A 15535-nucleotide genomic window follows, 5' to 3' on the forward strand; every position below is an offset into this window, starting at 1 on the left:
CTGATTGGCCAAAAAAATTGCTCCTTTTTTTGCTTGAGATGTTTCGTTTCAGTCGTAGTAAAATCAGGAAAATGTGCCTAGCGACTGAATAACCAAAACTATCATGAAGAGAGTCACTCTGTTTGTCAACGGAACGTCTTCCAATGGCAAGGTTTGTATGTAATAAGCTTATTTAGCTAAATACGTCAGATCCGGGACTTGTCTAGCGACAACTACATAGAACGTCTGACTGCGTTATACACATTATCACCAGTTCTCCAGCATTGTGTATTGATAGATGTTTTGTTCCGCTGGATTGTCATCTTCCGTACTTGTGTGAATCGTGTGTGGGTTTTGAACGCAGGTCGTGGCTGTGTATGGATCAGTGATAGACCTTCTGTCCGTTGCCAGCAGTAAATTTGGAATACGAGCATCCAGTGTTTTTAACGGAACTGGCGGTCTTATAGACGACATCTCGCTCATAAGGTGAGACACGCATGGATATAGCAGAGCTACACTTAAATAGGCCAGTCATTATTTATTTTTTTGTAGCTTTAGTAGTTTTTTTTATGCATTTGATCCTGCCATGGGTGTGTTCTGCAGGGATGACGACGTACTGTATGTGTCAGAGGGGGACTCCTCTAATGGTAAGTTGCCAACATACTCTTGTAGCGACAGGGCTGAAGTCAATCAGCTTTGAGCTTTGATGTGGGTGTATGTTTGGGATGTTGGCGGATGTACATCTGTGTTATTTCTCTGTGGTGCGTTTAGACCCTCTGGGTGACCCTGGCAGTCCAGATAAGTTCCAGACTCATACAGACTGGCTGACACTCAATGTCGGAGGTCGCTGCTTCACCACTACACGGTAACCATGGCAACTGCTGGCTCCCATCTCCACTCCACTGACAGTGGTGAATTCAGTGTGAAAACTGTGACACGTGTTCTCTCCTCAGGAGCACCCTGGTCAGTAAAGAACCAGACAGCATGCTGGCCCACATGTTCAGAGACAAAGGTGATGACATCACCCCTACAGTGAGTCACTTACTGCCTGTCTCCTCCACACATTATTCATGTCCACATGTATCTTTTCTTTCTGTGTGTGTGTGTGTGTGTGTGTGTGTGTGTGTGTGTGTGTGTAGATGTGTGGGGCAATAAGCAGGACTGTCAGGGTGCCTATCTAATAGATAGAAGTCCAGACTACTTCGAGCCGATCCTTAACTACCTGAGACATGGACAACTAATAATCAACGACGGCATAAACCCGCTGGGTATCACACAGACGCACTGCTTTCATATAGCATTTATAACAGATATACATACATATGCACACAACCGTTCAGAAGTTTGGGGTCACTTAGACATTTTAAAAGAAAAGCTAATTGTTTGTGTCCATTAAATCCAGAGTAGACTACTGTAGCTGGAAAAGGCTGATTTGTAATGGGATGTCTACATAGGTGTGGGCCGCTGTACCACTTATGTTGATATTCCATTAAGAATTTGCCGTTATTCCATAAACAAATCTGCCGTTTCCAGGTTGCTCCCTGCTTACAGGCAGAGGCTAAAACAAGAGAAGCCAGTGACGAGGTCCATTCCACGATGGACGGACGAATCGGACGCCGACATACGTGACTGTGTCCTCACTACAGACTGGGAAATGTTCCGAGAGTCGTCTGGAGGCGATATCAGTGAATACGTAGAGTCCGTGACCGGTTTTATTTGCAAATGTATTGACAACTACAAAATCACTTCTTAATCAAAAACCGTGGGTCAACAGTGGCATGGCATGGACTGCAGCATTCAACTCCGGCAACATGGACAATTATAAGAAATCCCGGTATGACATCAGGAAGGCAATAAAAACTGAAAAAAAGCCAATACAGATTCAAAGTAGAATCTTTCTACTAGGGCTCCAATACCAGGAACATGTGGAGTGGTCTGAGAACCATCACTGACTATAATCACCTTTCTTTCCCATTCTGACATTCAGTTTGAATGGAGGAGCTCCGGGAGGAGCTCAGAGTAGAGCCGCTGCTCCTCCACATCGAGAGGGGTCAGCTGAGGTGGCTTGGGCATTTGTTTCGGAATGCCTCCGGAACGCCTTCCTGGGAAGGTGTTCCGGTCCCGTCCCACCGGGAGGAGACCCCAGGGAAGACCTAGGACACGCTGGAGGGACTATGTCTCCCGGCTGGCCTGGGAACGCCTCGGTGTCCCCCCGGAAGAGCTAGAGGAAGTGTCTGGGGAGAGGGAAGTCTGGGCATCCCTGCTTAGACTGCTGCCCCCGCGACCCGGCCCCGGATAAGCGGAAGAAGATGGATGGATGGACATTCAGTTTGGAGTTCAGGAGATTGTCTTGACCAGGACCACACCCCTAAATGCATTGAAGCAACTGCCATGTGATTGGTTGATTAGATAATTGCATTAATGAGAAATTGAACAGGTGTTCCTAATAATCCTTTAGGTGAGTGTATTTGAGAATGCTGTTCATTGACTGTAGCTCAGCCTTCAACACCATTGTGCCCCACAAGCTGGCGGTGAAGCTCAGGGATCTGGGTCTCGACCCCTCTATTTACAGATGGATCCTGAACAGACCCCAGGTGGTGCGGGTGGGCAACACCACCTCCTCCTCACTGACTCTCAGTACTGGCTCCCCCCAGGGCTGTGTGCTGAGCCCGCTCTTGTACTCTCTCTTCACCCACAACTGCCTGGCAACTCACGTCTCCAACACCATCGTTAAGTTTGCTGATGACACCACCATCATAGGCCTGATCTCTGACAACGACGAGTAAGCCTATAGAGACGAGGTAAGGTCACCAACTTCGTGGTGTCAGGATAACAACCTCCAGCTCAATATCAGCAAAACATAAAAGATGATTGTTGATCACAGGCAGCAGCAAAGGGGAGACCACGCCCCCATACACATCAATGGGTCTGCAGTAGAGAGAGTGCACAACATCCGGTTCCTTGGTGTCAACATCAGCGATGACCTGACCTGGTCTCATCACTCTTACATCGTAGTGAAGGAGGCCAGAAAACGTCTCTTCTTCCTATGCTGATTAAGGAGATTTGGCATGGATTCCAGGATACTCTCCAACTTCTACAGATGCACTATCGAGAGTATTCTGTCCGGCTATGTCACTGCCTGGTATGGCAGCTGCACCGCCCTCGACCACAAAGCACTTCAGAGGGTGATTAAAACAGCAGAGAGCATCACAAGGTCTGACCTGCCATCCCTGCAAGATCTCTACACAGAGAGGTGTAGGAGGAGGAGCAAACGGATCACAAAAGATCCCAGCCACCCATGCCATGGACTGTTTACCAAGCTGCCGTCAGGCAGAAGGTACATGAGTATTCAGTCCAAAACAAACAGCTTCTTTCCACAGGCTGTAAGGCTGCTCAACTCGGTAACCCCTCTTCCCTTCCATCCATAGCCCATGCACATCTGTCACTTTTACGTTGCACTACGGTTGTATAGTTATTATTATTGATGCATGTTTTTTTTATAGCGTTATTACTGATTGATTGTGTTATCTTCTTATTTTTTTAAATTATAATTACTGTTACTTTTCATCTTTTAAATGCACTGTCGGGAGTAGGAAAACCAAGCATTTCATCGCCATATCTTGTTATTGCAGATGACAAATAAACCTTTGAACTAATGTTATTTTAATGGACAAAATAATAGCTTTTCTTTCAAAATCGAGGACATTTCTAAGTGACCCGAAACCTTTGACTGGTAGTGTATGTACACACACACATACATACACACACACCACAAGCTACTTAATCTTTTTCTGTTTCAGGTGTCCTAGAGGAAGCTCGATTCTTTGGTATTGAACAGCTGGCTGAGCAGCTGGAGACCCTGATCAAGGTGTGTTCATAATCAACGTCTGTGTGTACATCTGGGGAGGACATCGCCGAAACGAACCTGAAAAAGGTTCCCCCACAAGGTTGTAGTGCAGGTTCCCACTAGTGGAAATATTATACTGTAGTTGTCTTGTCTCTTACCCAGAGTTCACAGCCTGTGGACGACCACTCCCCTCTAACTAGGAAGGAATTTGTCCGTTTTCTGTTGGCCACTCCCACCAAGTCAGAGCTGCGGTGTCAGGTATTCTCTCTCTCACACACACACACACACACACACACACACATTGCAAAAGTATTAGGCCACCTGGAAAATGTTTTAGAGCTATTTGTTTGAGGAGTATGTGTTTAAGGGGGAAAACACTAACATTGAAATAAAGAAAGAAACATTAAAATGATTAAAAGTGACGTGTTTTATAACAAGTCGGTATTTCGTGTGGCCTACCTTTGAATACAAAACTAAAGCAGTACATTGTTGTGTAATTGTTTTCAGATAAAATATTTCAGACTTCTTACAGCATTTGCCTTATCGTTTCTTTTGAATTGGCTGCTTTTTTATCTGTTCTAATGCCATTTCTTGTACAACTTCTCACAGTGGAATTGTCTATTTTAGTGCCAGGTATCTAACAAATGCTGAACAAGCACTTTACTGGATATCCGTCTCTCTGTCAAGGAAATCAGCTTTAAGTACTGTTCATCAGAAAAAAAAATCCAAACATCAAATTCCACATGCACCACTGGTTAAGCTCATCAACACCTCATTCAGGTGTACTGGTGATGGAATTTAACAAATGCATGGAATGGCTGGAGTGCCTCAAGGAGAGATTCAGGAACCAAACCTGTGTTCTTGCATTCATTCTTGTTTTTATTTGTATTTTATGTACAGGACATTATCGTCAAAAATCACTTGTTCTTAATAACCTTAACAACTGATTTTAAATGAAGGTTAATTAACAATTAATTTTGATATATCAGACCATATACTATGAGTATGACATCACATCACTAATGCTCCAATTGTGTTGATAAGAGAAATAAGGCATCTCTAGAAGTGCTGCTGATCTTTCTCATTTGGCACTCATCTTAATGTCTACATACATACATACATACATACATACATACATACATACATACATACATACATACAGGGTCTGAATTTCAGTGGTGCAGACCTGTCTCGTTTGGACCTGCGCTACATCAACTTTAAGATGGCCAACCTGAGAGCTGCCAACCTCACCCATGCCAACCTTAGTGGTGCCAACCTGGAGAGGGCAGACCTGTCGTCCGCCTGCCTTGATGCAAGTCATTCTAAATGCATAATGTTACTGTCTCTGTGTGTCTATGCTGTGGGATGATGCTGAGGTGTGTGTGTTTTACAGGGGGCTAATCTTCAGGGTGTTAAGATGCTGTGTTCTAATGCAGAGGGAGCATCTCTGCGAGGGTGTAACTTTGAGGACCCTGCGGGAATCAAAGCTAACTTGGAGGGTGATACATGAATACACATTTGATGTGACACTCCTTGGTAACAAGGACAAACATGGTTCAATACCCATTATTGGGTTTCTATTCATGTATGTAATGTTTGTGTGTCCTAGGTGCCAACCTGAAGGGGGTGGACATGGAGGGTAGTCAGATGACCGGTATCAACCTCAGAGTCGCCACCCTGAAGAATGCCAAACTAAAGAACTGCAACCTGAGAGGAGCCACACTGGCTGGCACAGACCTTGAGGTAAACACACACACACACACACACACACACACACACACCTACACACAGATCAGCAGATCTTCTACAGGTATAATACCAATGTGATGCTCCTTCTCCTATCCCTCAGAACTGTGACCTGTCTGGATGTGATCTTCAGGAAGCTAACCTTCGGGGCTCCAATGTGAAGGGAGCCATCTTTGAAGAAATGCTGACGCCACTTCACATGTCTCAGAGTGTCCGATAATCCCCCACTACACACACACAGGTCACTGAATATTTCCTCCCATGCTCAGCTGGCCAGAAATATTGCATCCTCACTAACTAGACACTTCTAGAAATCGCAGGGAATGTGCTAGCCCTAGATTTGATTCTGTGTCAGAAATATTTTAGCTATTTTTACAACCAAGAATGACAGGTTCAATGCTGGCGTTGTGCTTAACCCTGGGCTTTGATTAATAAATAAGTTGTACATTGACATTTTGTGCTGTGTGATATTTTATGTATTATGTAAGTCTGAAACTTAAAATCAATTATTGTAAGGTGACATTGGTGTTATCAATGGAAATATTTGTAAGAAAATTGTTCTTACAAAAGGACCCAGGCTCAGAGGGGTGACCAGTCCTCTTCTGACTGTGCCGGGTGAACATATTAAGAGTACAAATTGTAATAATAAATGCATGTGAGCTAAGTCCAGAGTCATTTTAAACTTAGTCCAGGACGGAAGCATGACCAGATGGACAAGGACAGGGACAACACCGGGGAGGGGGATGTGTCAGCTAAAATCGTCAGGTATTGTCTTGATCTGCAACACAACCAGGAGGACTTTGGACAGGGTCTTTCAAGCCAGGTACTCCTCAGGTGTAGGCCAGGACCTCATCCTCCTAAGTTTAAAACAGCAGGAGACAGGGAACATTTTGAAAATGCATTCCTTATATCTACAAGGAGAACTGACCCTACTCCCCCAGCACAATAATATAGCAGCGTAAGACCTTGGGGCTGAGACAGGGGGGTCTGGTGACACTGTGGCCCTATCTAGGGGAGGCCCCGGACAGGGCCCAACAGGCAGGAAATCAATCCACCCACATTGCCAAGAAGCAACCAAAGGGACACCCACCAATTGCAACCATCCTGAATGAGGGCAGAGTATTGCCAGCAGAGTACAGCCCAATTGCACTAGTGCGCAAATGAGAGACAACAACAAGCCAATGATTCCGCCCCCGAATGGCGAATTGCCCCCCAGTGGTGATGAGAGCCCACCTGGCAAGACAGCAAGGGTGGAGAGTATCAAGCCTTTCTGGTCACCTTCACGACCCTGGGCCAGACTACACTTAATCATAGACCATGCTGTAGAGATGAGTCTTCAGTAGGCACTTGAGTTTGCATTTCTAACCTTAATTGGCAAATCATTCCACAGTAGTGGAGCTCTATGAGAGAAGGCCCTGCCTCCGGCTGTTTGTTTAGAAATTTTAGGTACAATTAACCATTTTAACACTTTATGTTAGCTAGCGGTTAGCTGACATTTGCTAGCAAGATACAGTAACCTACATCAACCAGTGTTTGCAGCTCTTTGAATTTGAGTCAATGAGAGAAGCTTGCAATGCAGTGTATGTAGTGTTCCTTAGCTGGCAAGGTGACATTGCACCGTCTGACAGGCACTCAGTGCACTTAGCTAACGCGCCAGTAAATTTGTTTTATGTTTGTAGGGTTCACACAATAGCTGAATTTGCAGAACTACAGCAGGAGTGAGCAAATTAATGGTGCAAACTAAAATGATTACAGCACTACTTTTGGTGTCCCCCTCAATAATTGCTCTTGAGAAAATGTCAGGTAACTGTCCCTTCCAAAGTTGATAACAGATTTTCACTCCTGGGTGTGTGCACCAGACTCTGTGGGCCACCTGGTGTTCAACCTTCCCAAGTTCGCCCATGTCACCCTACTTCTTCACACACCACACTGGCTTCCAGTTGAAGCTCGAATCCGCTTCAAGACTATGGGTCTTGCCCTTGGAGCATCAAGAGGATTTTGTTGTCCCTACCTTAAGGCTCAAATCCTACATTCTAGGCAGGCTCTTCGTTCAGTCACCTCTGGGCGCTTGGCCATTCCGCCCCTTCGGATCAGTTCCCAATTGACACGATCAAAACGTATCTCTGTTCTGTCACTGCAGTGAACCAGCTTCCCTTGGAGGCTAGGAGTCCTTACCTATATTAAAAAAAATATCTGAAAAGTCTTTTTTATGTTTATTTGTATGGTCTTCTTTCCAGCACTCAGCTACCGATAACTAATTATTTGATTAAGAATGCACTTAGCCTACTACTAAACTGTGGTTTTTACACCTAGATCTTTTAAAATATATGCACTTAGACCTGCTGTAAGCCGCTAGTGACTACAATAAATGTAAACCATTGGCTACTTCCAACAGACATTTACAGTAGAAATAATACAATGTGGAGGTTTTGTGCAGGTTTTGCAATTGGACTAAACAAAGTAGTTTGACAAAAAACTAATTAAAAAAAATGTATCAGCGCAAATTAACATTAAGTTGCCTAGGCCTACGTTATCACCATGCATTGGAATCATCCATTGCACTAAAGTGGATTAGACCACTGGCTTAATCAATTGTTTTTATACAGTATATCCTATTTTCTAAATAGGAAATACATGTTTTGCTTCTAAAGGCTTTATTAGGATATAATGAATTATGTAAAGTAACAGAAGTTTACAGCAAAATATGTCCACAACTGCATAATCAGTGGATCTTCCAGCAGAACAATGATCCAAATAATTTCTCCACTTTCATGCATAAATGGCTCACTGACCACAAAATCAAGCTTTTGAAATGGCCATCCCAGTCCCCAGACTTAAAAGCCTTTTAAAATTTGTGGAAGGGGGCAGATGAGGAGAGTCCACAAGAGGGAACCAAGAACTCTAAAGGACCTGGAGAGATCCTACCTGGATGGTACTTAGTTCCCTTGCTATGTACTACCACATCATCAAACATAGAAAAAGACTCAGTGCTGTTATGTTGGCAAGGGGAGGGTGCGCAGATTTCCAGATGCAGCGCTGACAACATTCGTGACACGTTTCTGAGAAAAATATTGAATACTTGGTTAACAAATGTTTTCCTTTGAAGTGGGAGGGGTCTGCGTTGATCTTTTCTGCACGTTTCCTTATCACGTCTGGTGTAGAATTCCATCCCATTGCGCTGAACTGTGTATTGTTAAAGACTAAGTAATGCGCATGCGTTATCGGTGTGCGTAAGCTTTGGAAACTTTGAGGAGGGTCTGGCTGCAGACGGACACTGTCAGCAGGGTCACTGTGGGCTGGTGGGCGGGGCTTGGGCACTGTGGAGCTTTTGAATGGGACTTCAACTATTGTTGAATCACATGAAATTTGCCACCGATTTAATTAACTCTTTCACTGTTTTCAAGTTATTACTTTTATAAACAGTATATATAAAAGTTATTAAAGACTTTCGGTTTCTGACAAGATAACATACATATACTTGTGTTTATAAAGCACAATCAAGAATTGTTTAACATCCATAAATTTGTCTTCTATCTGCTTTTTGGTGTTCTGTGAATTATACAAATCCTACACTATGAATTTAGCTACAAGTCATTATCCAATAGACTAGCTTAGTTTATAAATCAATGTATATAGATTGTTCCTCTGTTGGAGATTGCAAACCTGTAAAGACAATTATCCTGTGAGGCCTGGTTAAACAGTGAGACCTGAGGGGTATACCACAAAGGGAGTACAACCTACTCAGATTTAAATCAGGGTTATCAAGGAAAGTCAGGGTTGACAAACTCTGATTGCCTAAAGTGGGGTTAAACGGTACTACGACGGTGATTTAGATGTTTGTAAGCTGACTCAGTGTTAACTTACTGGAGTTAGTGCGCGTTCGCCTAAAAAGGGGCACGTTCGGCAGTGCCAGCTGAGTTTTTGCATAATGGCTTGTGCTCCGTCTTCTTTCCCGGAAGAATGCACGTTAATATAGAAAGCATATGAGGAGTTTAAAGAAAGGTTAACGGCAAAATCTAAAACTTCCTATTCACATAACCCCCCTCATGTTCTCCCAGGGGCGCTCTGTGGATATGTGTATGGGTCAATCGCACCATCGGGATTCCTGTGGAAAAAAGTGTTCTGTATATAACCTAGACCCAAAAAATTGTAATGTCCCAAAGGGGCAATTCCATCCCCCATATTCACTATCTTTCTGTAAACAAACATAATGGACAATTCAATTTGCAGCTTGATCATCATCACAGTATCATGAACTGACTTATGATGTATAATTTTACTTTTAAATTAACAGTTACCAAAATGTTATGTTTTCTCAGTACTCTCGTATGCTTGAATACCTTTATTACTTTATCCTCATTGTGTGGGTCTGTGACAAGATTTTCATTGTACATATCCAACAACATATGTGTTTCTGTCAACTGCAACTTGATTTCTTTAATATCCTTCACAGCAGTATACATAAATACATCCAGATTTACTGAGTGCCAATAGAATGTGTTTTTGAACAGAAAATAAATCTACAGCTCAAAATTTAAAAACGTGGATTTATTCAATATTCAAACAGAACATTAAAAAACATACACATTTTATTAAACAAAGTCAGAGATGTTTAACTACAGTAAGCAATCTCTTGGAGTAAAATAAATATAAATGAACCATTTATTGTTTATTAATTATTCTGTACAGCCTACATCCATAAATGTGCATGTACATTCATACCTTTGAACAACACAGCGTTTTTCCTGTGGACTTCTTTATACTTCTGTCTTAATCTTAATGTGGTGGGTTTGACCGAGTGGGCAGTGATACAACTGACAGTTGATGAACATCTTGATAACTGTAGCAGGTCATCTGCTATCATGGATGTAGCACAAAATTCTGGGCCCTGTACATAGGCGGTTTCTGAGGGCCCCTCCCCACTTTATTCAAGATTCAAACATTTTTGAGGGCCCCTCAATACATTAGGGCCCTATATACTTAGTACCCCTTTTCCCCCCAGTCCAACGCCCCTGTCTGCTATTAAAATGTACTGGTGCATCTGTTCAACGGGACCAAATATTATATCACTTGTGCGTGTTAAAATAAATTAGCACGATGCTTACTTTATTAAGGCTTCTGAACAAACGAATGGTCTCCAAACACTAGGGAATTATCTTTGTTTAACTACAACTATCGAGAGCCTATTTTACAACCTCGAAGAAAATACTACTGAACCGCTACAGCAGCTTAAAACGCCATGGGTAAACGCGTACCTGCAAATGTCAATGATTTGAATGTATTTTGAAGAGCCATTTTACATCAGCAGATGTTACAAATTAGCAGATGTTTGTGGCAAACTCAGTCTAAAATTGAACGGACTCAACCCAATTACTTGTTGGCCACGCTATATACTGTAAAGCTACCATATACCACCGCTTTTTTTTTTTTTTTTACTTTATCTGTCTTCTTCAGCTAACCTAGTAATTAATTCCATAACGCCATTCGCTCGCTTGTAATTATTTAGATAATATAATTCAAGTGTCTTTGTATTTTTCCGTACTTTATTCTTTCGTCTGTTTATTTTACGTTGTTTGAGGACCCCAAACCTAATACTGTAAAGCGAAGCAGCTAATACTGTTACGTATCTGTAACATCCACAGTGCCCAAACCCAGTCCACCAGCCAATAATGCCCTGGTTGACAGTGCCCCTCGCAGCCAGACCCTTTTGGGAGACTTTAGTCAGAGGGAAAATATTATTTAAAAGTATTCCCAAGAAGACAAGGCATGTAAAGTGGCAATATTCTAGGGTTACAGGAATGTAGCTCATTGGGAAAATTAATGTTTGAAACTTTTTTTCTGGGGGCAAAAGACTTACAGGCTCTGGCTGTTATTCTCTATGTATACAGAAGAGGGCAGTTGCATCTCAATATCTATGGGCAGGACTGGTGTGAAAGCAGATGTGTCAAATGCCTGCCCTTGGTTTTATAGGAGTCCTACTTGATTTTGAAAGGTTTGCCGTTGTGTTGAAATTGTGGAGGTAGAAGTTAAGATATCATGCATTAGCTTTCAAAGTTGCGGTCTAGTTATTTCTAGACCGCTGTCTAGTTATTCATTGAGCTCCTGCAAGATTTAAAAATCCAAACATCCAGGAATTCTGTAGGATATTTATTTCAAAAATAATTATATCAGAGTCCTATGCAATTGTCCCAAGAGCATATGTAAGTGGATGAGAAAGAGATGAAGCCAAAATATGATGGTAATAACCAGTCCATCTCCTTGAACTTGTTTCTATAGACAAACCACAGGCTGTTTGGATGGATGTGGCTTTCACTAATGATCTGTAACGAATGGGTTAGTATGTCTGTGTATTGCTTTCAAGACAACTCAGAACCTCAGACTTTAAATGTACTTGTGTTTTTTGCGTATAACTTCCTATTGGTCAATTTTCCTAGTGGGAAACTCTTAGATCATTTGTCTATTGAGTTTCCAAGTCTGATTTCAGAATGCCCTGTTGTGTGTCAGACATTTTCGTAAAAGGGTTTGAGTGGGTGGGGGCACATGATTGGTGGTTAGAAGCTGCAGGGGCGGGACCACAGAGGGGTCCAGTGGCTTGTGTTAAAATCAGAGGGGGCGATTGTATGTATATGCTAATCAGGGAACACATATCTTCTCATTTCCAAAACATCATCATTCTTCAGTAATGTCAGGCAGAGACGGGGGTCTGATGAACCAAATTACCTAGTAGTTTCTTCCATGGAGTCCCAAATACTTTATTTTCCTTGGGTTTTTTATTAATAAGTTGTGTTCTTTGGGTAGGGTATTTGAGTGAATTTTGTTTTTGGTACATTTTATTTTTATTTTTTATTTTTAATGTGAACTCATCTGGTTTCCAACCCCACTTTTCACATGTATTTTTTAACCAGTTTTTTCTACATTGGTTATTTTGATGATGGTGTGGAGGTAAAGGTTGATTTTTGTTACAGAAATACAGAAACATAGGTAGGTCAGGCATATAAAGTCCAAGATTCACAGCCACTAGCTGAGAGAGTAGTATATGTTCAACCCGCAATCATAAGAAATTGTCATTTTCCCAATGTGCTCAATGGCTATAGGGTGATAGGTGACAATCTGTGCACAGCTAATAGTACTGTATGTGTTGTGTGTGTGCGCCTGTGTGTCAGTGAGTGAAAAGGAAGGAGACAGAGAGAGTGTGTGTGTCTGTAGTGGTGAGGGAAGGAGGGCTTTGGGGTTAAAGGGCGGGATGCGTTCAATTCCTAAAATCCTCATGCTTCGCCTGAGGAAAACAAACACACACATACAGTACCCTCCAAACGTATTGGGACAGTAAAGTCAAAATTCCAATTTTTTCTGTATAGTCTTATTATTCTGCGTAGTCTCAGTTCTATCCTTTGCTTTTGCCTTTGGAGTCTGTGTTAAGTCCAACGTGAAATCTAGGGAGCTGCCTATGAAAGAAAAGAAAGCGATTTGGATGTTAAAAGAAAAGAGTAACTAGCAATTAGCACCATTGCACAAAAGTTGGGCCTTACAAAATCAACAGTTTGGAATGTACTGAAAAAGAAAGAAACCCTGGTGTCTTCAACAACCGGGAACAAGCAGGTCGGCCAAGGAAAACAACAGCAGTTGATGACCGAAAGATGGCCAGAGCTGTGAAAACAACCCTAAAATAAGTGTCAGTGAAATCACCAACAACCTCAAGAATGCTGGGGTGAAAGTGTCACAATTTACAGTTTGCAGAAGACTATGGCAGCAGAATTAGAAAGGCTACATTGCAAGATGCAAACCTCTGATCAGCACCAAAAACAGAAATGCCAGATTAGAACTTGCTAATAAGTGAAGAAGTCAGCTAGTACAGTTTTGGACAGATGAGTTCAAGGATAACCTTCATCAAAGCGTTGAAAAGGCATAGGTGTGGAGAAAGAAAGGAACTGCAGAAGAACCAAAGCATACCACCTCATCTGTGAAGCATGGTGGAGGTAATGTTATGGCATGGCCATGCATGGCTGTCTCTGGAACTGGCTCACAGATTTTTGACCTTGTAACGAATGAGGGCAGCAGCAGAATTAATTCAGTAGTGTACAGAATGCCACCAGATTCATTGGAAGGGACATATCACAATGCAACAGGTACTAAAACAGACTACCAATGCAAACAAGGAGTTGATCGGGGGAAAAGTAAGTTAAACATTTTATACAGGTCAAGTTAATCTCCTGATTAAAATACGATATAACATGCATCTCACTTGCTGAAGAAGAGACTGAAGTAAGAAACGCCCTCAAACAAGCAACGGTTTGCAAACTCACTGCTATTATTGCACACAAGGGAATTACAACTAAATACTAGCTTTCATAGTTCTTAGTTCTATCCCTAATCTTAACCCTAACCCATTTACTTTAAGTTAAATTGTCCCAATATTTATGCTCACAAAAAATGGGGGGATGGAACTCTGAAAGTGAAGTTGTTCTTAGTTGGTAAAACACGGATGTTTAGAAGCTGCCAGAATTAAAAGATGACAGTCTTTACTTCTGTGGTATATTCATCTTCAAATTATATTTGCCTTGAGTGTGCAGCAGAAATAGCTATTTTGATTTTACTCTCCCAGTACATGTGATGGGCACTGTGTGGTGCTGGTCTTGATCAATCTATGGAAAGTATGTTTTTTTGTTTTTTTCTAATTATCTTATTCTACAGGCTTAATATGTTGTCTAACCTTCATTTGCCCTTCCCTTTAAGAGAGATTAACAGACTGACCACAATTGCTGGAACATAAGATTTACAGGGCCAGGCAGTTTCATTTGAAGAACAGAATATCCCTACAGTCAACCTACTTCCTTTATAAAGACACTCTCCTCTATTTGCTAAACTCATTTTCAAAGTTGTAATGTCAAGCTCAGAGAAAAACAAACAGATTCACGCACCTGCATGCCGAAACACATGAACTCATGTAAATACACTGAAACACCTATGCATACTCACAAAAACACATAGTCGCTGGTCAGAAGGCCAGTCTGAACAGTCAGTGACTCAGCAACCACAGCCATTTCTCTTCAGCTGCTGTTCCTTAGAAGAGCTCACATCTTTGAGTGGACCGCTGGCATACTGACACGGGAGAGAAATGGAAGAGAGTGAGATGGAGAGAGAGAAGAGACGGAGAGAGCAAGTTAGACAACGAGAAGAGAGGAAAGTTGATTGTTGATTAAGAGTGATGAGGCGATCTAGTGGGTGTGTAATGAAATGTTAGCATTTGGCAACTCAAGGGTTTGTGTTTATTTCACTTCTCGAGCTGTGAGTATGTTTTTTGGTTTATGTTAGCTGATTGTGTGTATTTTAGTGAGAGTGAAGAGGTGGGGACCAGTCCAAACAGAAAGAGGCCAGGATGGTCATCCCTCATGCCCATCTCAGCTCACCATGGGTTATGTACACCCAGTATTACTCTCCCCCTACACAGATGTTTCTACAAACTGTTCTGTATGTCTTTAACAGGGCTAATTCCAGGACATTTCCATATGTTTCTAGGAATATTTGATATCTTCTTTTACAATGTTGTCCCCTTCTCTATTTATCTCTCTTTACCTCTCTTGGCAACCATTGTGGTTCCTTATGTAACATTGTTGTCTGAGGTTGTCCCAGGTAATGCCTAAAATAAGCCAAATCCACACAGCCTGACCTGGGTTGAACCAGAAGATGGAACATACACACACACACACACACACAGCTCAGCAGGCCCTGTCAAACAGTTTAATAAGCAGTAGTGGTCATGACCTGATGTCATGCTTGTGTTTGTGTGTGTATGTGAGGGGTTACAGAGACAGACAAGGCGGAGATCAGTAAGGAATGATGCCAGGGACAAAGTCATGGGGACATAGTCCGTCCTCACCTTGGGTAGTGTGACAGAGATGTTGTGTCAGGTCCTGGTACCGAGGAGAGGCTGGGGCTGGGTTAATTACAGAGCTTAAATAGAAA

General features: G+C 42.2%; 1 protein-coding gene across 1 annotated transcript; it reads left to right on the plus strand.

The window, feature by feature from the left end:
- The first annotated feature begins 15 nt into the window (after positions 1–15).
- Positions 16–6023, plus strand: kctd9b (potassium channel tetramerization domain containing 9b). Its single transcript, XM_010878147.2, has 12 exons — positions 16–151; positions 344–465; positions 583–626; positions 751–844; positions 933–991; positions 1119–1247; positions 3780–3847; positions 3989–4084; positions 4989–5138; positions 5220–5325; positions 5436–5569; positions 5676–6023. The coding sequence occupies exons 1-12, from the start codon at positions 104–106 to the stop codon at positions 5790–5792; spliced, it is 1167 nt and encodes a 388-aa protein (XP_010876449.1). The 5' UTR covers positions 16–103; the 3' UTR covers positions 5793–6023.
- Positions 6024–15535: the final 9512 nt, after the last annotated feature.

The sequence above is a fragment of the Esox lucius genome, chromosome 14, assembly GCF_011004845.1.
Source record: "Esox lucius isolate fEsoLuc1 chromosome 14, fEsoLuc1.pri, whole genome shotgun sequence".
Lineage (NCBI taxonomy): Eukaryota > Metazoa > Chordata > Actinopteri > Esociformes > Esocidae > Esox > Esox lucius.

Coding starts and splice junctions, on each gene's coding strand:
- kctd9b (XM_010878147.2), top strand. CDS start 104: ATGAAGAGAGTCACTCTGTTTGTCAACGGAACGTCTTCCAATGGCAAG. Junction 1,248..3,779: donor CGACGGCATAAACCCGCTGG/GTATCACACAGA, acceptor TTTCTGTTTCAG/GTGTCCTAGAGGAAGCTCGA. Junction 4,085..4,988: donor AGTCAGAGCTGCGGTGTCAG/GTATTCTCTCTC, acceptor ACATACATACAG/GGTCTGAATTTCAGTGGTGC.